Source organism: Mus caroli, unplaced genomic scaffold (genome assembly GCF_978045245.1).
Source record: "Mus caroli unplaced genomic scaffold, Mus_caroli_1 scaffold_5, whole genome shotgun sequence".
NCBI lineage: Eukaryota > Metazoa > Chordata > Mammalia > Rodentia > Muridae > Mus > Mus caroli.
The window spans coordinates 116,249,613-116,273,983 of record NW_028227260.1 but is presented as its reverse complement, the minus strand read 5'-3'; the positions used below and the strand labels follow the sequence as shown (position 1 = coordinate 116,273,983).

Sequence of the window (24,371 nt, the reverse complement as noted above, 5' to 3'; positions counted from 1 at the left end):
TTACTATTGTTGTTGTTGTGATAATAATGGTTAATGAATCCAGAATCTCATGAATAGTAGCCAAGTACTGTGCCACTGAACTATTCCCCTAGACCCAAGAATATGTGTGTATGTATATATGTATGCATGTGTATATATATGTATGTATATACACACGTGAACATATATACATATATTTTTCCTAAGAAGAGTCTATATCGCATAATAGTTGCCTTGTTCTTATTCACATGACAAAAAAAGTCATTCAGAATATAATGACTTACACATGACAGATAACAGAAGAGTAAGTGCTCTCAAAAGGCAGGCAAACATTTGTTCAAGTATTTAAGTTCCTTCTTAATGCTTTTGGAGAAAAATCAACACATTTGAGAATCTAATGCAAGCCGTATGCTTCTATCTTAGAAACACATCCACCCATACATATACACACTTTAAATATTGCTTCAATGAATTCATGCATCTATTTGAATGTATACATAGTGTTTCTTCTGAGGTCCCTGGATCTAACATTAAAGACCAATGAGTAGGAAGAAAAAAAGTTAATTTTTTTTTGAGTACTTACTGTTTTCCGGGCACTACTCTAAACATTAAATAGTTTTTCTTATTTAACCGTCACAACTGATGGAGTTGATTCCCCCGTCCTTTACTAAAAAACCAAATAGTGGTAGCAAATGTTACTTGCTCTAGGACCAAAGTCTGTAGGTCAAAAGAGCTAGGGTTCAAACATTGACTTCAGAGCCTCTTCTCTTAGCCACTAAATCACAGCTATGAAATGAAAGAAACTTTTATTTGTTTTTGAAATGGGATATATGGATAAACTGCTCTTCAGAGACCCAAGAAAGTAGAGATCACATACTAGCTGCAAGGAAAAGACCTGACCAAATATCTGTTACATGTACTATTCATCAGATAGCATAAACACAAATAAATTTAGGCTTCTATTTGGCTTTCAAAGAAAATGCTTGTGGGATCTACATTAACCCTTGAGCATTGAGTTCTTAACTTAGTAGTTTAGATTCAGGGTTACAAGTTCAAAAAACTCTAAGGCTCAAACAATAATGTAAGACAGGCTGGTATAAAACAATGGCATTATGGGAAGCTGGAAAATATATGTCTTGTTTCAGTACAGTCATATATAACAAAATCAAATCTAATGAAGACCAAATAGTAGGCATATTCAACACGTGGTCCATCCATTTTTGACCTTTGAAAGGTGTCTTGCTTTGCCACTTTCCATGTCTCTTTAAATTAAGATCTAAGGCTGTAAAGAACACAGTTTGTAAGCTTGGACACCAGCTCTCTCATGTGACAACGTGGTTTGCATTTCATCAGTGCCATGATTTTACATACTAACCAACTCAGTAGTTAAGTCACCAGCAGAAAGGTCCAGGTACTAAAGAGGAGGAAATACTAGGCAGTCAAGTGCTGGCCCACATCACATACCTCATACACAGTGAGCATTCAAGGTCAGATGCATCAAAGGATCCAAGTGGATTACTGAGATCTGGTTTGGCTCCCTGCTCAGCAGGAAGATCTGTGATTTAGGAAATAGTAAATCAGGGATGGAGCAACTCGTTTTTTGTTTGTTTGTTTGTTTTTTACAGACAGTACTTCTGTGGAAAAAAATGTCTTTCTGGTTTTCAATCTCAAACTCCCCCAGAGTTTAATTTAGTGGCTGCCTGAGCAATTGCCAGTGGGGTTCCCTGAAGTGTGCTCCCAGAGGCATTTTAGCAGGGCCCATAGACAGAGAAGTCCAAGACTAGGAGCTCCTGGCTGAGGTCATTCAAATCCAGTAGGCACCTCAGCAGCAGCAGCAGCAGCAGCAGCAGCAGCAGCAGCGGCGTTGGTAACTCCCTGGACTGAGCCAGGTCTTCAAAGTTGAGATGAGTCTTGGCACTGCCAACCTCTCTTGGAATGAAGCTGTAGCTGCTGCTTCTCAGGGTACAACCGAACGAGACCTGAGCACACCCCTGCCATCCTACATTCCCAGAACAGGGATGAGGGCAGGAAGTGGTTATCCTGGAGGAAAGTTACATGATGGAAAAGCATGGGATGTCATCCCTTGATCGATCGGGTGCTTGACCAGATGTCCTGACTGTGGATGATCTATATCACACTATAACAGATCTATATCACATTATATCACACAGTACTTTCAGTATGATAGTTACCAATACACTCTCAAAGAACCGTCACAGCAACCCCTGGGATTTCATAGTTGGTTAATGCCAGAGCTAGGCCATACACTCTGAGCTAGAGGGGTCCCCAGAGAGAGTGTAACTACATAGGTCAGCGAACCCAGTCATCTGCATTATGATACTTTCTCCCTGGGTAGAATTAGTACCTTGTCTGGAGACTTTATTAGGCAATTCTGTGTCTTCTTGGGTTTCGATTTGGCAACGATTTCTCTTCTTTTCCTGGCATTTGCCGGTCCTGACGGAGGCAGCATCCCGGTCCTCTCCTTTCTGATCTTTCTCTCTGTCTTCTTTACTACTCACCTTTCCTTGAGCTGAATTTGCTAGGCTGCTGCTCTCTTCTGCAGCTGCTGCTCCCTCCTGATTAGAACAATGGGGAAGCTCCAGATTCTCCTAGGTGAAGCAAAAACCCAGAGATCAGAAGCTGCTTGGGACCAAGATTGGTCCTCCAATATTCTTACCCTGAGGGGACAAAGAGAAAGAAGCATAGCTCTGATCCTCACTCCTGAATACACAATGGCTACGCAACTCAACGGAGGGAAAGCCTTGAGGCTTATCTGTGACATCTTATCTATGTCAAAGACATGCCTAGCTTCAGTAGAGTTAGGAGAACTTCTCTAAACAAGGACAACAGGCACATGGAAGGACAAGTTGGCTGAGCAGGGGTGAAGGGGGAACTACAAGGGAAGCATCACTCTTCCCTCCTAGCCAAAGCATTCCCCAGTGGTCTGTAAGGAAGGCAAAGCACTCAGTGAGGGGATATCCTGTTACTGGTTACTTCCCTCACCCTGACTGTCATCCATAGACATCTTTCAGAGGACTTTAGGCCAACTCTGTACAAGCCTGCCGAAGCAACTCATGCTCCAGAGCTATATGTTTTTTTTTTTTCATAAAAAGATTATTTAGTCTGTTTACTCCATTTTGTGTGAAAAGTCTAAAGAGAAGAAAAAAATAATTTGACCTAATAGTCTGTCTCTAACCTTTTACAGAATTTCATCTAGGAAAAGGATATTTGAAAATGCAACCTGAAATAATCCCGAAAATGTGTTTATTCCCATTGCTCTGGAGAACCTTCTCTATAATCCACATTCATATTTTGACAGCAAAAGGTTGTTTCCCCTCTAAGCCCTGCCAAAAGTTGCAGTGGACACAGGTGAGAGGAAACAATGAAGAGCAGAGGAAAGGATGCGGGTTTTCTTAGCCTGTATCCCTGGGTGTTCAGGTAGTTTCAAAAACTAAAAAAAAAAAAAAAAAAATCCCCAATACTACAGTTTTGATTTTCCGTGAGCCCAGAGTACTGTCCGCACAGGACAAGGCCTTGCCAAGCAAAGTTTTGGTGGAAATGCATTTGCTGTTGCCTGGTCTGTTCACAGTGGAAAGGCAGAGGTTCTATTTCCTTCATTTCAGACTGAGTTGCAAGTAGAAGTCCCCACTCCAGGTCCTCTGGTCTAGTGTTCGCTGTCTTAGTCCTATACTAATGACCACTGGGGACTCTCTGATTTCAAGAGATATGCCGAGTTCTGCCATCACCAAGAAAAGTCAGCTACCTTGCATTTTATTCCTTCTCTAGAGCAGGGACAGAGACTGGGAAGATGTGAGCATCCAGGGCTTATATACAAGTGAGGAACTTCAGGCACAAATGGAGAAGAAACAACTCCCCAAAGGTGCCCAGGTATTCAGTGTTAAACTTTGCTTCAAGTCTGGTCTTCTGAACCCCAACTTCTGCCCACTTACCCTGTGCTAGAAAGGCCAGCACCTGAAGCCCATCTCTCTGTTCCTTTTTTTTTTTTTTGTCATCCTTCTCAACTCAGCTCTCGTGCCTCTACTTTGCTATAGATGTGCATAAGAAGCCTACTCATGTGTAAGGTATAGTGCAAGAGCAAGAAATTCTCTCCATTTGGTCCCCAAATGGAATCAACGTTGCACAAGGATCTCACTGGTACTCAAAGGCCATCAGCATCTTCCTCAAAGCTAAAGTCCCAGTTAAAGGCTTTCAGAAGTAGGCCAATCTCTTTATAGTTGTATCAAATCTATTTTCTGGATTGGACCAAGACAGAGTCAATAAGCACACCCCAGTTATAGGGTTTTAGGGGAAGTGGGCCAATCTCTTTATATTTCTATCAAATTTCTCTATTTTCTCAATCTGACCAAGACTACAAATACAATAAATTCATAAACTTTTGGACCATGCCTGAAATTCCCAGTTGTAGTTTTTAAGCAAAGGACACAGCCATTATCAACTCCATCTTTCTTTTTCCCTCAGGAACCAAAGTAGGAGAGGTAGGGCTCACTTGTGGTGTGCCCACAAAAGAGCCAAATGAAGCATCATGAGCGAGCTGGGTGAGTTGAGTTTTACCTGTGACAACTTTGGTAGATTATGGCTGGTGCCTTCAGTAGCCATTGACTCTACGTGTTCCTTTAATCTAGGGTGAGGTGCCAACAGCTTCAGGATATCGGGAGAATGTTCCTGAGACTCCCCCGGGACTGATGGTGAAAAGAAACTAAAGAGAAGCTGTGACATAAAACAGAAGACTTCACTACTCAAGTTTCTACAGGTGCTAGACTAAGGTGCAGGGGGAGGGATGGGGAACCAGAGAGCACAGCTTGCAAGGCAAAACTCTAATGAGGAAGCCTTGGAGCCATGTCCCTAGACACACTAAGGAGAGGTTGTTGCATAAACACACAGACTCATTTAGGAACAGGGGGAAAGAAAGATTGCTTAGTCATTAAGAGCACATACTGTTCTTGCAGAGGAGCCGAGTTTGATTCCCAGCACACATGTAGGGTGTCTCACATCCACCTGTCATTCCAGCTCCAGCATATCTGATACCTCTGATGTCCAGGGGTACCAGTACTCATGTACAGATACCCAATACACAGACTCAAACATATACACATATTGAAAAAGTAAAATACATCTTTTTCAAAAAGAATCACTCAGGAGCTTATGAAAATGTCAGGTCCCTGGGTCTAGCTTCAATCTCCCCAGGTCTGAAGTATGAGCCAGGAATCTGGGTTTTGAGAAGGCATGACAGATGCCAACATTATTCATAGTCACCTCTATGGTGCCACCATTCTGCAGAAATGTCTGCAATGGGGCTTTAAAGTGTATCTTAATTGAAGGAAACATAGAGGTGAAGTCAGAATAGATACCTCATGTATTAGGTTTTTTATTTATTTATTTATTTATTTGTTAAACTAGGTCATCCTGGGGAAAGGGTACATAAGAAAAATGCCTGTATCAGATTGGCCTGTAGGCAAATATGTTTGGGTATTTTCGTGATTAATGATTAATGTAGGAAGTACCAGCACAGTGTGGGTGGTGCCAACCCTGGGCAGGTGGTGCCAGTGTGTACAAGAAAGGTGACTGATTGTGATGCTGAGACACAAGCCAGTAAGCAGATTCCTCTGTTTGAGTTCCTGTCTCCAGGCTCCTGCTTTGAGTTCCTGCCCTGACTTCAATCAGTGATAGACTGTGACCTGGGATGTGTAAGGAAAATTAACTCTGTTTCCCAAGTTGCTTTTGGTAATGGTGTTTATCACAGCAGAGGAAAAGCAAACTAGGACTCCTCCGTGGAAGAATAGAGAGTCAAATCCGTAACAACTCAATGGGCTGAGAAGTCAACCAATCTACATTGTTTGCTGCTGCTTTTCTGTTTATCCATTTTGCTTTCCTCATCCACATTGTCACCCCTGGACCTTTAATTCCTTCAGAGTTGGGGACCTGAGCAATGAAGTGTTAAGAAAGCAGAGCTCAAACTTCCTCTCCCTCTTCTAGCCTCTTCCTCATCCCAGTCATCTCTTCAGAGATTTCTAGATTTTAAGTTCAAGTACCTAGGGTCAGGCAGGTTTCCTTGCAATTGGATACACTGGCAAGGGAGAAGAGAGAACAAAAGGGTCTAGGGTTCAGAGATGAGCATTTGGGTGCAGGTTGCATCATTAGCTGTTTACATTCTTGTTTCCACTCTCCCCTAAGCCATTAGGGGTTAGAGATTTTATGTAAGTATGTATGTATGCATGCATGCATGCATCCATCCATCCATCCATAGATCTATCCTGTGTGCATGCGTGTGTGTGTAATACAACAAGAAAGAGATCACTGAACTTCCAAAACATACTCAAATGTTTATCACTTAGAAGACCCTGCCATGTTTGGAAAGCCACTAAAAAAGCTCCACACTGTTATTCAGTCTCCATGGTCCGAAGTGTTCATTTATCAAGAGACTTTGCAAGAATGCTAAATTCAAAGGTGGATTTACTCTTCTGCTTGTCCTCTGAGGTTTCTTCATGATGTTCCTTTCTGTATCTATCAGCACTTTCCATACATCCAAGCCCTACTCACTATTCAAAGTTCTGCTCAAGTGCTGCCTTGCCCCAGTACTCCCATCTCTCTGATCTCATCTGCCTTTTCATGTCTCTACAGAAGAGAATACCAAACCTTAAACTATACCATCTTACTTTGCACGAGAAGTGTGTCACAGAATAAGTCTTTCTCTCCAGCCAGCGTTAAGTGCTTAGCAAATATACAACATATTCATGGAAATGATGTTGGCATCCAAGGGATCAAGAAGAAGCCTAGCCCTCAGGTGCCTCACATCCTCAGTGAGATGTTTATGTCCCCTTGCAGTGCTAAAACCCTACTTTTCAGATATAAACTGACAAAGGTTGGAAGACACACCTAGTGCACAGGGTCATACATATAATCTTTTAGTGCACACCACTCCCCAGGAGTTGAACTTGATTATCAGAAATTCTACTCAAGGACCAAAAAGGATATATCCACTTCTGAGACAGTCTCCCTGGAGGGGGCCATATAGCACCCAAGTACAAGGTCGAAAAGACACAAGGTAATATGAAGAAAAGGAGGCCAGGAGCCAAAATCAAAGGAAACAAGGCAGAAATAATATAGCAGTTCTCTTCTTAGCTTTACTGCCTAAGATCTCTCTGTAGGCCTTTTCAATGTCTTTGGAAAACAAAACTTAGGGTCAACTTTCAGGGAGAATAATCATTCCATATGAATGAAAAGTCAATTCTGCTGGAACTTTAGCCAAAGAAAGGCCCAACTGGGTTAAGAAAGAGAATCTGTAGTTTAAAATAAATCATAGGGCTGTGGGTTATGAGGAGGCTTATTAATACCCAGCGCATGTGGACTAGTTTTCAAATGTTTAGCCCTAAAACTAGAATAATCCAGTGAATACACACAGTCGAAGCCTCTCAGTATATTTAAATGGCTGCTATAGCTTCATCACATTCAGCAGAAATATGCCTCCAAATTGTTACATTAATTTCAGAATTTTGTAATACTTCTTTTAAGCACACATTCACTTGTATTGCCTGGCATTCATCTTCACCACACACACACACACACAAAAGCTTGTAAGTTCTAATAGGCACTTAGGCTTTCTTGGGTCTCCAGAGTTTCACACAATGCCTTGCCTTTCATCATGTAGGTATAGAAATGACAACAGCCTATCTATAAAAGCAAACTGGAGTGAGGTTAGTTCAACTGATGATGCCAGAACCTCTGGGGCCACCTGAAGGCAAAATAAAAGCAAAGAAGCAGGTGGCCTCAAGAAAGTCCCTGAGCCTCAGATTCCTCATCTAGAGAAATAACAGTGAGTTATGGGAACTAAGTGGAATGCTCAGCTAATGTTATACTATGGACCGACTACACTTAAGTTTTAAGAAAGGTCATGGCTAAAAATTCTGCTTGATCCATACCCCTTTCAATAAAACCTTACTCCCCACCCCCCACCCCCACACACAAATCAGGTCATTTTTTTTCCAGACAGGAAATTTCTTGCCAGAGTCCAGCCTCTGTCAACTTTATTAGTTTTGCTAAATATTCCTTTCTAGAGTCTTCAGAGACAAATCCTGTCTCTTGTCTACTTTTTTCCACCCCTCCCCAGGCAAAGCATTACAAAGGGTGGTGGTGGATGGAAGGGCTTGTAGCCTGGTGTTGAGTAGAGTATGGCGGCAGGAAACCAAAAACAATCACTGAGTGTCAGCATCCAACTTTCAGGCCAATTATTCAGACACCAGAAGAATAAATGTACAAAAAGCAATAAAAGTCAAAGCCCATCCAATGAGGATGCTTGACCTTTTAATCAAGTTCCTGGCATTTCTCATGATATTTATTTTACAATCACAATCTCCTGAAACCGAAGAGTTGGAAGGGCTAATTATATTCTTTCATAATGATCTCTGACTTGCATTTGCCAGATAGTAGGTTTAACTTTCTAGCAGAAGAGGTGAAGGTTTGTTTAAGTTCTGTACGTGGCAAGCCACATCAGTGACCCTTCCCAGGAGCTGTCCTCCATGTGTGACTAGCGAAACGTGTGATTCAGCCAAAGAAAAGTTATACAGTTCTAAGCAGCTCCCACTATCAGGCCCTCATCCACAAAGAGACTCTTCAGTGAGCCTTTATCTCCAGGTTAGCTTACTTGGTTTAGTTTTGTTTTATATCCTACTGATTCTGAGTCAAAGCATTCATTACTGACTCCTACAAAAAAAAAAAAAACCTGCCAATTTGATAGTACATACCAGAACGACGGGGCTTCTGGGCAATCAGTTGGCATCTCTCTCATGCCCCTTAAACCCAGAGAAGCACCCACTCAGGACCACAAATACTGAGGAGGGTAGCATCTTCATCCTTCTCCCTAAAGAAGACAGAGTGACGGGGGTCTACTAGACACCTAACCCTAGGACACTCAACTCACCCTTTGAGCTTCAGATCTGGCGCTCTTGTTCTTTCCATCAAGGGATACACAGTAGAGAAATTCTTTGAGTGCTTCTTTCACCTTGCCTAGAGTGGCTAAAGCTTGTGCTTTTCTGAAGTGTGCCTGGAAGAAAACAGTAGCAGTCAGTCCCATCTAATTCACCTTCTTAATGTAGCTACAATTAACAGCAATTGCTGAGTACCTACTGAGCAGTCACTATCAGGCAGAGTCTTGTCAAAAGACTTATATTTTCATCTCTGTCCTAATGGTAAACTATTTTAAATCCCATTTCAAAGACAACCAAAGGGAGATCCAGAGAGAGAGAGAACTTGACCAAAGTACAACAAACAACTGGGAAGCCTCAGAGGAAGTCAGAGTTAAAACCTGGGACTGACAATATTCCAAGCCCACACTCTTAGCTACTGTGTTTACTGCCTCTTCTCCACCCCACAACTGTATGAGGATCACAAACATGCCAAAGCATCCATTTAACCACAAACTATAATAGCTCTGTTTTCAATGTTCATCCCGAGAAGACTTGCCTCTCTTTTGCACCGGTCTGTAAAAAACAGCCATGGCTTGAGTGAGACAATCATTTCTACAGAGGCTCAAGAAAAGGAGCAGGGACCCTCCAGGTTTTCAAAGATCGCTAGAAGCAATCTAGAACTAGAATCGTGATCCCAGAACTTCTAGAGGACTTTTCCCCACAAAGGCAGACCACCTTCCAGGAGGCTGACCAGCGAATGAGCCAATGCTTTTGCTTATAGAAACTTAGCTGTTTTTTCCTATGGCCTCCAGATTCAAACCCAAGTGCTGATGGGCTAAACTCCTTAGAAGGGCTTAAGCAGCATCCTGAGGGGCAAGGAAGAAAAAAGAGCATAAAGGGCGGCCTTCTCTTGTGCCTAATATGAATGAAAAGGCCTATGTTTCACCTGGTGGGTATTTCTCTACCTCCTCTTCTAACATGTGTCTGCATGGTGTCAGGACTTGGTTAGGAGCCACAGCCACAAACCTCTTGGGGACCTCTTTCCACACCCTCACTTCTTTCTCGAGCCTAATCTTGGCTGCCACACTCCCTTGTTGTTTCTGCCAACAGTGGCCTTCAGGAGAAAGGCTAGCACTATGCTTCAGAACAGCTATAGGGGGCTAAGTCCTAGAAAACTGGAGAGGCCTCTGGGGTCCCAGTAATCAACAGAGTAGCAACTCACACGCCTCACTTTCTCAGGGTGGCCAGCTTACCCCACTGACACCTATACTACCAGCAAGGTGTGGTGATGACATTAAGCCCTAGATGAAATTGGGCTGCCTACTGGACTGGCTCCCTTATGGCATCTCATATAGAAATGTTGGGAAATACAAAACTCAGAGTATGGAGGTGTATGCATTAGAAGCTTTCAGCCCCCAAGACAGCAGAGTCCTCGAATGCTCCCTTTCCCTTTTCCCCCAGCTATAGGGAAATGGCACCCCTGCCAAGTACTTGCACCAATTCCTCCTTCATGGTGGAAATCCCTTTTCTCACTGCATCTAGAACATAAGTCTCAGTGCTCTTCCCATCATGGTATCCAGATTTAGTTTTCCAGTAGAAATGGCTGCAAGCCCCTCTTATCCCAAGACAGCTACCTAACTCACATGTTAGCCCATCTCAGTGGCAACTTAAGGTATTGGAGACTTGTATTGAGCTGTAAATATGTTTCTTGGGAAAGAAAACACACTGGTCAATCACCTCCACGAAAACTCTCTCATTACAGACCAATGAGATTCACTCTAATAGTATAGACAACGTTTACCAGTCCACATGTGGTTTTTTCCCCAGAAGGGCTCACTGTAATAGCGCAGGCTGAGCTCAACCATGATCCTCCTGGAATCCCAATGCAGGGTCATGCCACCACACCCAACTTCACAAGGCCTTATCGGAAATTCTTAGATATGTAAAACTTCTGATTATCCAATATTTTCATAGGTTTAACATCATCACTAGGCACCAACATCTGAAGGAAACCGTTATAAACTGTTGTATAGTATTTATACTATTCTGTGTGATTTTGCATGTAAATTGCTGCAGAGTGTGTTTAATTAGACACATAGGGAGGTTGCCTGGAGATTATTGGAGGTATTGCCTAATCTATGGTCTTTCTACCATCAGAACATTCTGGATTCAGAGAACACCTGACCCATGAGATTCAGATAAATCACAGTGGCCCTGGTCTTGGAGACACTGCTTTTGCTACCTTGGGTTGTACAAGAACCTATAATGGTTACAGCTTGCAGGATGTTCTAGTTGTCATTCTCACTGTTGATCCTTATACATACCTGTGAAACAATCATGGCAGACAGCAATAGCATCATTTAACAAGTAAGGGTGCTTGAGTTTCAGAGAATGTAGCCACTTTCCCGTGGTCACACTTTGCAAAGATTCATATCCAGACCCAATTCTACTAAACAGACTACAGATATGTGGAAGAGATTGGTCCTGATGCCAGGCAGAGACACAGAAAGTGATGCTTTGTATTCAGGTATTCCCCTCTCTTGATGTCTACTGTCTTTCTTCCCACCTCTCCCATGTGACCGAGATTGGGGGGTATACTGGCATGTCAAATGACTGTATTAATGATTCAAAATGGCACAGCCATTGTGCAAATATGAAGATCTTGCTTTAAAAACCCAAAAGCTGTTTGAGCTCTCAAAAAGCATGGCTATCAGTAGTTATCCTGAAGGATCAGAGCAGGAATATCTTTCTTATATTCCTCTCCTTATTATCCCTAGAAATTTATGAGTGATGGTGGTGGTGGTGGTGGTGGTAGCAAATGCTTATATAATGCTCCATGCATTGTTCCAAGCATCTCCCCTCCATGACCTTATGTAATCTCCACAACAGTCCTATTTAGAAGGTGCTTTGGATATAAGCATGTTATAGGTGAGGGCATCAAACATAGAGAAATGAAGTAATTTTCCCAAGGCTGTACAGTTAAGAAAAGTAGAAGAGCTGAGACATGAAGTCAAGTTGTACTACTGATTCCATATTTGAAAAAAAAAATAAAGACAAGGCTATCCTGAAGGTTATCAACTGAATGTAGATTTATTGAGATCCCTTGCAGACTTAGACCTCCCTTTATCAAGGGATGCCCTGCACTGTCCAGCTCATTAGAAAGTTTTCTCTCCTATTCTGCAGAAGCTCTAGCATCTCCTGCCCCAGGGAGACAGCTGTTCTTGCCAGTCTCTCTATAGCATAGCCCCTTTCCATCCCTCTTGTCCCACACTCACCTTAAAACCCATTGGCCGTAGTTTACATGCTATTTCTGCATCATGCAGTGCATCCTCATGAGACTCCAAGGTGAAATAAATTTGGGACCGATTGCTATAAAGCAAATGGTCATTTGGAGCTGCCGAAATGAGAAAAAAAAAAAAAGCCCTCATTAATGGCCCCCAGCAGAAGCACATGGTAAATCCTGTATGAGGATGGAGCTTGAGGAAAGAAAAGTTATCTAAGCTCTTTCTACTGAACCCGAAGAGTTAAGTGTCATTTCCAGTCCTAATATTGTCCTGACCAACACCATAGCTTGTCCATGCAAAGCAGTAATGTTGCCCTCCTTTTTCAAGCAGTTCCTAAGAGGTGAAGTGTCCACAATACATTAGAAATTTTCACCTAAGGAAACCCTGGCACTGTTCTGCAGATGTACACTGCTAGTGCTCAACAACCTGGCTTCTAAATGAGCTACCATCCAAAAAGAATGAGGCCAGGGAAGAGAGAGAGGAAGCCAGTTGGAACCCCTACCTTGACCCCAACCAAGGCAAGTCCATGCTAGTCACCTAGTCGGGATGACCTGTAGCCTAACAATAACTCCAGCATACCAATACCTCCCCCAAGCTGGGCAGTGATGGTACACACCTTTAATCCCAGCACCTGAGAGGCAGAGGCAGGAGGATTTCTGAGTTCGAGGCCAGCCTGGTCTACAGAGTGAGTTCCAGGACAGCCAGGGAGAAACCCAGTCTCGAAAAACCAAACAAACAAACAAAAAAATCCAAAGCAAAAAACAAAAACAAAAACCAACCCCCAAAACCCAAAAACAAGACAAAAACCCCCCAAAACAAAAAGAAAACAAACAAAAACCCCCAAAACAACAAAAACAACAACAAAAAACAAACAAAAAAACCTCCCTCTCTCCCTAATGGCCAGTGCTTATGGTATAAACGTTTCCTGGAGAAACAGCTATGCATTTACAAGGTCCATCTTCTATGCATTTACAAGGTCCATCTACTGATGGCAAAATGAGAAAGTACCTTCTTGACATAACTTTTAGGAGTCTTATTGTCACCATCACTGAATCATTAGAATTCAGGCCTGAGTAAGTCTTCAACCCACCCATTCTTCAGATAGGAAAACTAAGGCCAATGAGGTGAAGTGATAGGTTACATAGCTGGTTAGAGTCACTGTTGGTTAATGTTCAAGTTTTGAGGCTTGGGTGGAGAAAAGTTCCTTTTACTGAGTGTGGGTACAGCTTTTAGAATAGAACATTAGCCGGTTCCAGGATAAATATAGTTCGTGGAAGGGGCCCATTTCCCCTTAGAATGGTGAAGATGGATGGTATTGGCTTTTTTTTCCCCCTGACTGCTCCAAGGAGATTATTATTATTATTTTTTGTTGTTGTTGGTTTTTCGAGACAGGGTTTCTCTGTGTAGCCCTGGCTGTCCTGGAACTCACTCTGTAGACCAGGCTGGCCTTGAACTCAGAAATCCGCCTGACTCTGCCTCCCGAGTGCTGGGATTAAAGGCGTGCGCCACCACGCCCGGCTCCAAGGAGATTATTAACAAAGGTACAGGAAAGATTCTTCCTGGGGAAGTGATAGCAGTGACAGAGAGGAAGGTGGGAAGAGGCTTTGCTGGCTAGCCCTTGGATGAAAGTATTCAGCCTCCCTTAGAATTCCATACTTAAGTGGCCCCTACCTATTTCATTCATATGGCTGCGCCCTTTCACAAGCTCTAGGCTACAGCTTCCACTGCCAGAAACAGGCTTTGATGTCTGCCTCTATGCCATTCCCTGAAGGATGTATGCTCTGGGCTGACCTGGGTGCCCATTACTTGCTCTTGATTTTAGCAAAGAGTTTACAGTACTCTCTGACACTTTTCTGAAACACACACCCACTAGCCCATTGGCAGCTCACAGCCTGCTTTGTTTAGACACAAGCAGGGTATGTGTTGTGAGGATATCTGTGTTCCTCAGTTCTCATAGCCACTGGTTTTGCTCCTTTCTGCATTACCTGTTGCTGGCTTGGGTGGGACTGAAATGTGGAGAGACTCCATCCCATCCCTCCTCTATCCACCAGAGATTGCCTAGGAGGTCTTAGGACCCCACAGCCAACTCCCTCCACACCAGCACCTTCTGTTGGACACATTGCCCTGCCTTGCCTGCCTGCAGAGGTGCTGGCTGGCACTAGCCAGTAGTTCCAAGGCCACTTCCTGGGTTGGAGTGGGAGGAGGCAGAAGGTGCAAACAGGTCTCTGGGAAAACTCTGGTACTCCAGTCCAGCAGAGATGTGGGACTGCCCGGTTTGCCCTTGAAGCTACAGAGCCCACTCTTGGGCAACTCTTGGAGCAGGTGAAACAGAGGCATGCCCCCTTTATGATCAGTCCCTTGTTTCCTTGGGGGGGGGGATCCCGACCAGTTGCCTAGTCCTGCCATTCATTGGGTTAGAGGGGTCAAAGGGTTCGATGTCGGGGCACTGGCCATCTAAATGCAGCGGGTGGAGGGGGCGGGGCAAGTGCATCTATTTCAGCCAGGGAATCGTGTGATAGGAAACGGTGACAATGAGTCACAGGGCAGCGGGGAGCGAGCCCCCCCTCCGCCCCCCGCACACGCTCGCGGGATGGTTTCTGAGGCGAGCGTGGCCCACTTCAGTTACCTCAGCGTTACACAATCCCCGCCTGCCCGCCCGCCCGCTTGCCCGCCCGCCCGCGCGGGGGAGGGGCCGCCGGCCCGGGCGGCTCGAGGGCCTTATGCAACCAGTGCTCTCCTGACCTAATTCCAGGCGGGACCCACCCCACAGGGAGCCTCGGCCCCGGAAGGGACAACTCCCAGAGGCGGGAGCCACGGACTCAGGCGCCGGCAAGCCACCTCCGGTTGGTAAAAGCCAGGAGGACCGCGCGGGAGTTTGGAAAATAGTGCCAAGTTCCTCTGCTGAGAGGGGAGGTACCGGCAGGTGTTAAGAGTGAGCTCCAAAGTGTCCAGGAAAGACCGAGAAATAGAGACAGTGACACTGAGCAAGACCGAAACAGGGACAAAACTGAGAAAAAAATGCGCAAAAAAAGACGAACGGGATAAACTAAGAAACTGGAACCAGGAGGTATAGGAGCAGGAAAGCAAGCAGGAGAGAGGGAAAGAGCACGAGAAAAAAAAAAAAAAAAGCTATAGGACCAATCAGAAGCCCGAGACACAGCTTTAAAAAAAAGCTAAAGTAGGGAAGACAAACTCCTTGCAATGCCCCCTCCCTCCTCCTCGTGGGCCACGGGCTCTTCCCTCGCCACCCCCCCCCCAGCCCGCGCGCGCGCGAAACCAAATCAGTCCGGTCTGTCCCCCCGCCCCCGCCTCCCAGCAGGGATCGCTCCCCCGCCCCCCTCGCGTGGCGAGCAAGCCCGCATGGCCCCTGTGGCGGCGCAGGGGGGGGGGGACTCACCTAGACGAACAGCCTCGTTGTACTTGAGCAGAGCTGCCTCCACCTGGTGCTCGCGGAACAGCCGGTTGCCCTCGTGCCGGAGTTGCGACGCCCGCGCGGGGCCCGGGAACAACTTGCCCAGGAGGCCGCTGAGTACCACGTTAACTCGCAGTTGCAGGGGCGCCGGCTGCCCCGCGCGCCGCGGCCCGCGTGCCCTCCCACTGGCCGCCATCAGAGCGGAGAGCTTGACCCCGCACAGAGCGCAGCGCCGATCGGCGGCTCGCCCGCGCTCCAGGCACAGTTTACAAAAGGTGTGGCCACACCACAGGGACACCGGGTCTGAGAGAAACCCGTGACACTTCTTGCACTTAAAGCCATCCCATACCTCGGGGGCCACGGCCGCGGCCTCCCCTGCCTCTTTCAGCGCCGCGGCGCAGCAGCTCGAAGTGCCGCTCGAGTCGGAGGCCAGCTCCTCTTGCGGGACACTGTCGGCCAAGCAGCGCACTAGCTGCTCCAGCTGCTCCGCTACGAGCTGCTGCCTCTCGGAGAGCTGTCGGTACACCTCGAGGGCTTCCCGAAGGTGCCCCTCAGATGCCAAGGCATCCGCCTGCGTGAGCAGGACTTTGCACTCCAGCGGTGTCGGGACCGCCAGAGGCAGGCTTAGCTCGGGCTCTTGAGCCCCGAGAGCTTGGGAGCCCTCGGGTGTCACCTCCTCCGGGTGGGCGGCTGACTGCCCTGCGGCCGCTGATGTCCCCGGCTCCTCCGGCTCCGCCAGCTCCAAGTTGTTGCTGCGGAGCTCGGCGGACAAGCTCACCATCTGTGCGGTCTGAAGGGAATCCATTGAGAGAGGGAACTGCGGAGGTTGGAGTGAGGAGAGGCGTCTAGGAACAGGGAACTAGCAGGAAAGAGCGGCGGCTGGGAGCGGGCTGCGCGAGCGAGAAGGCGGGATCGCCGCGCGCGCGAGTCTGCCTCGCCTCCCGAGCTCCATGCCGGCTGCCCCGCGCTGCCTAATAACTGTCTGTCTCAGCGAAGCGTTATATAAAACGCAACCACGTGACTCCTACCACGCTGCTCATTGGCCGGCAGCGAGGAAATTGTTACAAAACCAGACAGTTTTGTAACAGCTTTGCGCTTGCTTCTTTTGGCTTGGCTTTTCTTGGCTTGTTTTTTGAGGTTGTTTGCATTTACTCTTTCTTTCTCACTTGCGATTTTGGGTCCTTTCTGGACTGGGGAGAGGTACACAACCTCTTCTTCCACGCTTTTCCAGCTCTAAACTCTTTGCCATCCCACCTCAAAAGTAGTCTGCAAACAGGTCCGCTCTGCCAGCCGCTTGTTGGAGTCCCCCGCCCGAGAGAGGCCGGTCCCTATCGGCTCCAGTCACAGAAGTTGCTGGAATGCCAGGCTCCCCTCCAGGGGGCGATGGCTGATGTCTGCAAAGGCACCTAGGGACACCTAAGAACTCCTCATTTGTTCCCTAGAAGAGCTTTAAGTGTCCCTGCTGAAGCTCCTGGGTTTCCTGAGGGATTCCCCCCAAAAGTGACTTAGGGCAGTTTTAGGAGAGTTCTTTGTTTCTTACTGAGACAGAGAATCACGAGCAAAGGGTCCAGCGGATAAAACAAGTTAGGCAGTCCGTGCTGGGCAGCAAGGGAAGAACGCAGGTCGTATATCCTATACTGGATTGCTCATTGGGACCCCAGAGAGGCGCCCTCCGGCTCTCCTCCTCTTCCCTCCCTCCCCCAACTCAGGGACCAGTGCTGGAGCGGGCACCCCCCCTGGAGATTCACTGGCTCCAGGACCCAGAGACCAGATGGGCACCACCTTGAGAGCTGAGTTTGCTGAGTTCGCTGTAAACTCGGGGGGGGGGGGGGGCGTGTGGGAAGCAGAGGGAAGATACAAGCCCAAGACTGAGCAAATCCAGAAAAAAAAATCAGAGAATTCCGTCACAGCCCAGCTGCTAAACAGCCTCCAGGTTCACAGAAGCTGACTTCTGGCAGCCCATGCCTAACCTTAGGGTTTGTACCCTTGCGCTAGGTTGAACACAAGTTGTACTGCCTGGCTTGGGCTGAGGAGTGGGGCGGGAAGTTCCCAACCAGGCACCCCTTAAAAAAATGTCAGACTGCTCACAAACTACACAAGGATTTGTTTACTGCTGGCCTTTGCATTTCAGACAAGAGCCATGAACAAAATGAACAGGCAGGGTTCTGGAATACCCCACTTCAGGATAGACTGCTTCAAGAAGGAAGGCTGAGTTCAGTCAGGCTTGCTCTTGTCTTCCTCCTCCCTCCCGCGCCTACAGGTCCTGGAGAGTGCTCAAATTAAGATTCCAAGCTGAGTGTCTCCAAGTTGCCTCCTGCTGTGGCCATTTAGCTGGGGGGTCTTGGGCAATATCATCTAAACCTATTATTTTCACTTCTAAACAAATGTCTGGGATGGTTTTAGCTGGGATTAAGTCTTGTTTCAGAGCTGGGATGATAGACTCTTTGCCAGCATTGAGGTCCTTAATCCAGTCTTAAGCCAACAAACACCAAGATCCTGGAGAATAAGTATAGACAATGTGCAGCACACTTCAGAGCAGCCCCCCTCTGGTCAGACAGGACACCGAGGGACAGAGTAGAGAAGGGAAGCAGTTCATAGACTAGAAAGAGAGCAAGGAAAGAAAGGCTCAGGATTCAATCAGAAAAGCAGGAAAACAACAGAGGAAAACTTGGTCTAGTTTTGGCTTTGTTGAACAAATGCTTGGGGTCCTAAAGTTTCCTCCAGCCCTAACCTTGAGTATTCTTGATCCTAAAACCAGATTTCAGGCGTTAACTACTGAATCTCAAATAACTATTCCATATTCCATGGCAGGTTTGGGGAGGTGGGGCATGCTTGGGACTAAAGACTGAATTCAGCAGCAGCTACAGAGGAGCACAGGGCTCCAAAGGCTGTCCTTTATCATGATTCTGAAGCTAGGGAGCCCATCAGGAGACTGACCAGGAGATGGAGGAGGTGGAGAAAAGTCAGTAGAGAAGAAGCTGCAGTTTCTGGTGGCTTGCTATCTGGAACTGGGACAATCATTTCACTCCTTAGTTTACTCTGCTATCAAATGGAATTCCCAGAACTAGTTATATGTCTACACCTTCTGACACCTATAAGGAAGGACAATCTGCAGGGCATGAAAAATTCATTTGAAAGGACCATGACACCGGTAACAAGAAACCTCTTAATTTAAAAGCATTATCCCTTTCACATCTCCAAAACATTATCCCAAACTGTCTTCCAAATGCAGTGGTGAGGATGTGCCTTGCTTCTTAAACCACTCTGTTTAGTACACTCCTTGAATTTATCCTTCTGTAATCTACTGGTGATGGGGAAACAAGGATGTCAGGCCAGGCTGGGCAGATGGTCACAGTCCTGCCTGTACGAGGAAGGATGTGCTTTCCAGGCCTCTTCTGGACACCTGCATGTACAGGGTGCTGGCCATGAATTTGGTTAGGAATGGTTCTGATTATTAGGGTAATAGAGAGGCCTCTGGTGCAAAAGGCAGTTGCACCTAGCTAGCTGCTGACCAGACCAGATTCTATAGAAGAACTTTACATTGTGAGCCAATGTAGTAGACTACATCCAACGAGCATTCCACAGAATGCTGGGGAAACTACCACAGTGTTTTTCTTTCCTTCTTTATGTAAGTTAAACAAACACTAATTTCATATATGTTTGTGAATCAAGGTGGAAGTCTCCTACTGAAAATAACCTCTTCCATGCTTCCCCAGTAATAACTGGAGGATTCCCGGAGTAAGAATAGGTGGAGAGAGTTGCCAGCCTTTTCTTTTCAGATGCACATATTCCCCTACTGAAAGATTCTATTCTATTTTTTTTTAAGATTGCACATAGTCAAAGTGAACTGGGGAGAAAGCAATAATTGAAACAGTTCTCATTTTTACCAGCTACAAGAAAAGTTTTTCAGTTGGGCTCTGTAGAACCTCCCTGTGTCCCAGAGGGGAGTCTAAGCAGAACTGGACACTCCCCCCATCTCCTCTCCTCAACCAAGACAGCTTCATACCCACCTCATTTGAGATATAATTTCATTAAGGATTTCTCTTTAAAATAAAAATTTGAGAGTCATGGGCATTTTCATACATTTATATTTAGTAGTGCCTATGTAGCAGACTGTATTCCAGGGACTGAAGCTTTTGTTAAGCAACCCTTAGCTCTCAGGTGTTTTCTTTTTGGATAGTAGTACATCTTGTCTCCCATGTTTGTGTATTGACTTTCTGAGCAAACTAGAAACCCATGAAGACAAAAAAACCAACAGCAATCCTCCTCACAATACATTTCTGGAACAGGTTTTATTACACATAATAATGGAAATCCTAGTACAAGCTGGAAACATTCAGAGGGTCAAGCAGACATCCAGCTGCGCTCACTGTACCTCTGCCCTGATCTATTCATAAAAAGAAGGGAGCAGGTGTAGAGATAATATTTTACATTCCTGGGATGAACGGGTTCAAAGTCAAGGATATGGGTGGGAAGTAAATAACATTCTCCTCCACACACACACAAAGCAGAGGAGCTTGGCAACTCACAGACTTTAGCCAAGTTTCTCATTTCAGAACCCAGGATTGATTTATACCCTTTAAAGACCTTCACACCTTGACATTAAAAAAGACTGCCCATAGCTATGCAGAAGAGCCCAAGTCTTAGTACTAACATGAAGCTAACTTATCAGTGCTGGTTTTACAAATGAAGAAACGATGTGCCAGGGAACACTAGTGACTTACTACACGTCACAATGGAAGTTCAGGACACAGCTAGGATCGGAAGCCAGGGCTTGTCTCTATGTGAGCTTTCCCATGTGATCATTTTGCTTCCAAAGGACAAAATGCATCTGTCCAAATAAGAAATTATATCAGCTTTCCCATCTTTAAGACTTCCACCAGTTCAACCAATGTGCACTGAATATGTGCTGTGTGCTAATCAAGTTGGCATTTTTGAAGCAATAATATAAGGATGTGATATACACACTCCCTACTCTCCAGGAGTTTCTTGAAGAAATGAGAAGCAAAGCTCTAAAACTATCAGGTGACAACAATAGGCAGTATGGAAGAAGTGTCAAGGCTGGGGGACCAGTGTGTTCATGGGGAGTGCTCAAAGACAACAGAAGGAAGCACTTCCAATCTCACAAAGAAGGTGCCTATGAGTTAGGTGGCAGAGGATGTGAACAGCTTCTCAACTCAAAGGGGACTCTTTGACATTGGAGCTGTGTTCCCTGAGAAAGGTGTAACATTCAAAGTTGAGCTGGTCAAGCCCCAGGGTACCTTTTTTTTTTTTTTTTTTTTTTTTTTTTTTTTTGGTGCTGAGGGTTTAATCCAGGGCCTCACACAGGTTCAGCAGGTGCTCTACCATTCCATTGTCCTCCTAGCCCAAGCATTTGTATTAAAACTTCCCAGGCAAATGTGATGCTCTATGTGGTCTAGTGTTCACCTGTGGAAAGGATGGGGCAGATCTTACTTTCCCCACTTCATACTTGGTATCCCCAAAGGACCCCAGGGATATCAAGAGTTCTTTGCTACATTTGAGTGGAGGGCAAACTGAAGGGCTAGGGATTTTCAATGGTAAGGTATCCTGCCAAGCAGGAAGCAAAGCAAGATCATAAAATACTAAACTGAGGATGGTTTTCTTTATTTATCCCCAAGACAATCCAGACCTGCTTCCATAGCTAGCGAATCTGTTGTCTAATGAAAAAAAAAAAAAGGAGCAAAGTTGTGGAGCTGGTGGCCTAGTGGCCACATAGGAAAGCCATGGCAAGGCCTGTGCTGGCAGCAGGCTCTTTTGACTTCACTGTGTGACTTGGCCCAAACCACCTTCCCCTTCTAAAGAGTAAGATGTATGTTCTTCACCTATTAATAATGATGTCCAATGTCACTGTCACGATTAGCTCCCAGTGATGGAAAAGGCACAGTCCTGCTATCATTCCTGGGAACAGAAGGGATCCACAGCCATCTGCCAATGATTATGAGGAAAATGTGTGTGTGCCACCTTTAGAATAAGCATCTTCTCTCCAGGAGAAGAATAAACTGGACTGGATTCTGACTTAGGACACAGTGGAACAGTGGATAATGTGTAAGATCTAGAGGCTCTGTCTGGGAGCATTATAGCCTTAGGAGAGAAGAAATAAAAGGCAGATTAAAAGATTGCCCCCAGCACAGGCACATATGTAGCAGAGGACTGCCTTGTCTGGCCTCAGTGGGAGAGGATGTGCCTAATTCTGTAGACACTTGATGTCCCAGGGAAGGGGAATGCTGGGAGGTGGAATGAGGGTGTGTGAGTGAGAGGGGGTGGGGGAGCACCCTCTCAGAGTCAAAGAGGAAGGGACAGGGGTTGAAGAACTCTATGAGGGATGACTGGGAAGGGGGACAACATTTGGAATGTAAATAAATTAAATAATTTAATAAAAATAACATAATCAGGTATTGGGGGAAGAGAAGCCCCAAGGAAAGCAGAATGAATGGAAATCTGCCACCTCCAGAGGTGGGAGGTGGGAGAACCCTCTAGAATGTACCAGGGAATGTACTGGGAAGTGAGAGACCATCAGGACTCAAAGGGAGGGACCTTAGATGAAATGCACTACAGTAGGGAGAAGGAACTTGTAGAGCCCACCTCCAGCAGAAAGACAGGACATCAAGTGGAGGGATGGGGTTGCCATCTCACAGTCAAAAATTCTGACCCAGAATTGTTCCTGTATAAAAGATCTGCAGGGACAAAAATGGAGAAGAGACTTAAGACAGTAGTCTATCATGGCTGTCCTCTGAAAGGCTCTACCAGCAGTTGACTGAAATATACACAAATACTTACACCCAACCGTTGGACTGAAGTCAGGGACCTCTATGGTTGAATTAGGGGAAGGATTGAAGAAGCTGAAGGGGAGAGTGACTCCATAGGAAGACCAGCACTCTCAACTAACTTGGACCCCTGGGAGCTCCCAGAGACTGAGATACCAACCAGGAGCATACACAGGGCAGTCTGAGATCCCTGGCACAAATATAGCAGAGGTCTGAGTGGCCTGGCCTCAGTGGGAGAAGATGTGCCTAATCCTAAAGAGATTTGAGGCCCCAGGGAAGGGGGAGGTCTGGTGAGGGAGAGCACCTTCTTGGAGGCAAGGGGGAGGAAGAGTGGAATAAGAAACTGTGGGAAGGGGACTTGGAGGTAGGGCAATGGCTAGAATGTAAATAAATAAAATTAGAATTAATTATACATTAAACTTATTTCACCATTTAAAAAAGTAAAAATAAACAAAAAAGGATTGATCAAGAGTGAATTTCCTGACATTGGAAAGACAAGGAGATGGTTAGAGTTAGCAGTTAATTTTCCAATTGTACTCAACACTAAAAGGATGAATGATATTGACACTCTACACATTTATCTATTCCTCTATTAATAGACACTTAGACTGCATCACCTTTGTGCTAATTGTATATAGTACATCTTTAAACTGTGGTAAACAAATATCCCTTTGAACTCCTGTGATTAACACTGTAAGGTATATCCTAGAAGTGGAATTGCTGGATCATGTGGTAGTTACTTCTCTCTTTTTTTTTTTTTTTAAGGAAACTCCATAGCACTTTTCACAACAACTGAACCATTTTATATCTCCAGTAGCAATGCACAAGGGCTCTAACTTCTTAATTTCGTGAAATGTTATCTCATTGTAGTTTCAATTAGCATTTTTGATGAGCAATGACTTCATACACTTTTCAGACATTTGTATATATTCTTTACAGAAATATATATTTGGGTTTCTGTACTGATTTTTAATATCATGTTGGAATTGTTTCCAATTATTGAATTCCAGGAGTTCTGCAGCCCATCAATACCTCAGCAAATTCATAATCGACACATTTTTTTCTGATCCTGTGAATTATCTTTTTTTTTTTTTTTGGTTTTTCGAGACAGGGTTTCTCTGTATAGCCCTGGCTGTCCTGGAACTCACTTTGTAGACCAGGCTGGCCTCGAACTCAGAAATCCGCCTGCCTCTGCCTCCCGAGTGCTGGGATTAAAGGCGTGCGCCACCACGCCCGGCTCCTGTGAATTATCATTTTCCTCTGTTGATAATTACCTTATTTTGAAAGCTTGTCAGGCCTAGGATTTTGAATCATCTAGATCCAAAATCTGGCTATGAAGCTAGGCATGGTGGAATGTGCCTATAAGCAGAACCTGGGAGATTGGGCACAAGGACCACTGCCAGTTCAAAACCAGCCTGGAGTTCAGGGTAAGTTCCAGAGTAGCCTAACCTGCAGGTTTAGGCCTTGTTTCAAAAACAGCAACAACAAATGTAGCTAGACATTAGGTAAGATTTTCAATGATGTTGAACCTACATTTGTGAGCTTAGAGTTTTTTTTTTATCTGAAAAATTGGAATAATACTTATAGGAGAGCCTAGTTTATAAATGACATCATCACATCAAATCTTACCTCAGACTAGTCCACTTTAAATGTTCAATAACTTGACGACCTTATTTAGTATCAGCTTTAAGAAAGGAGCAGAATGACTATAACTGTGATAATAGTTAATATCAAAACTATTAAATAACTAAGTTGAACACAATAATATTATGCAATGCTTAATACTAGTATAGCAGGTTGTACTTTTAAAAACACTTAAACATGCATCATTCATTCAACAGATTCTTCTGAGAACATAATCATGAGTAAGACACAGTTCTGCAGAACTGAGTGGGTGAAAGAAACCAGGAAAAGGGCAGTTTCAATCAGGTTGATGAGTGCTAAGAAGACAGAAGCACGAAGGGGAGGGAAAGCACAGAAGAAAATCAGT

At 45.2% G+C, this 24,371-nt stretch overlaps 1 protein-coding gene across 2 annotated transcripts in view; it reads right to left on the bottom strand.

Moving 5' to 3' along the window:
* The window catches only part of Lonrf3 (LON peptidase N-terminal domain and ring finger 3), a 40,464-nt gene extending 23,912 nt beyond the window's left edge, over positions 1-16,552 (bottom strand). Inside the window, exons 1-6 of one of the 2 annotated variants that reach the window (XM_021153854.3) lie at positions 15,582-16,552; positions 12,176-12,294; positions 8,915-9,037; positions 4,552-4,707; positions 2,345-2,588; positions 1,444-1,534 (exon numbers count right to left, since the gene is read on the bottom strand). In XM_021153854.3, the coding sequence (XP_021009513.1) occupies positions 1,444-1,534; positions 2,345-2,588; positions 4,552-4,707; positions 8,915-9,037; positions 12,176-12,294; positions 15,582-16,401 (1,553 nt within the window). In that variant the 5' untranslated portion in view covers positions 16,402-16,552. The remainder of the gene's footprint in view (positions 1-1,443; positions 1,535-2,344; positions 2,589-4,551; positions 4,708-8,914; positions 9,038-12,175; positions 12,295-15,581) is intronic. The other variant, XM_021153855.3, reaches the window with a different exon arrangement.
* Between the last annotated feature and the right edge of the window lie 7,819 nt (positions 16,553-24,371).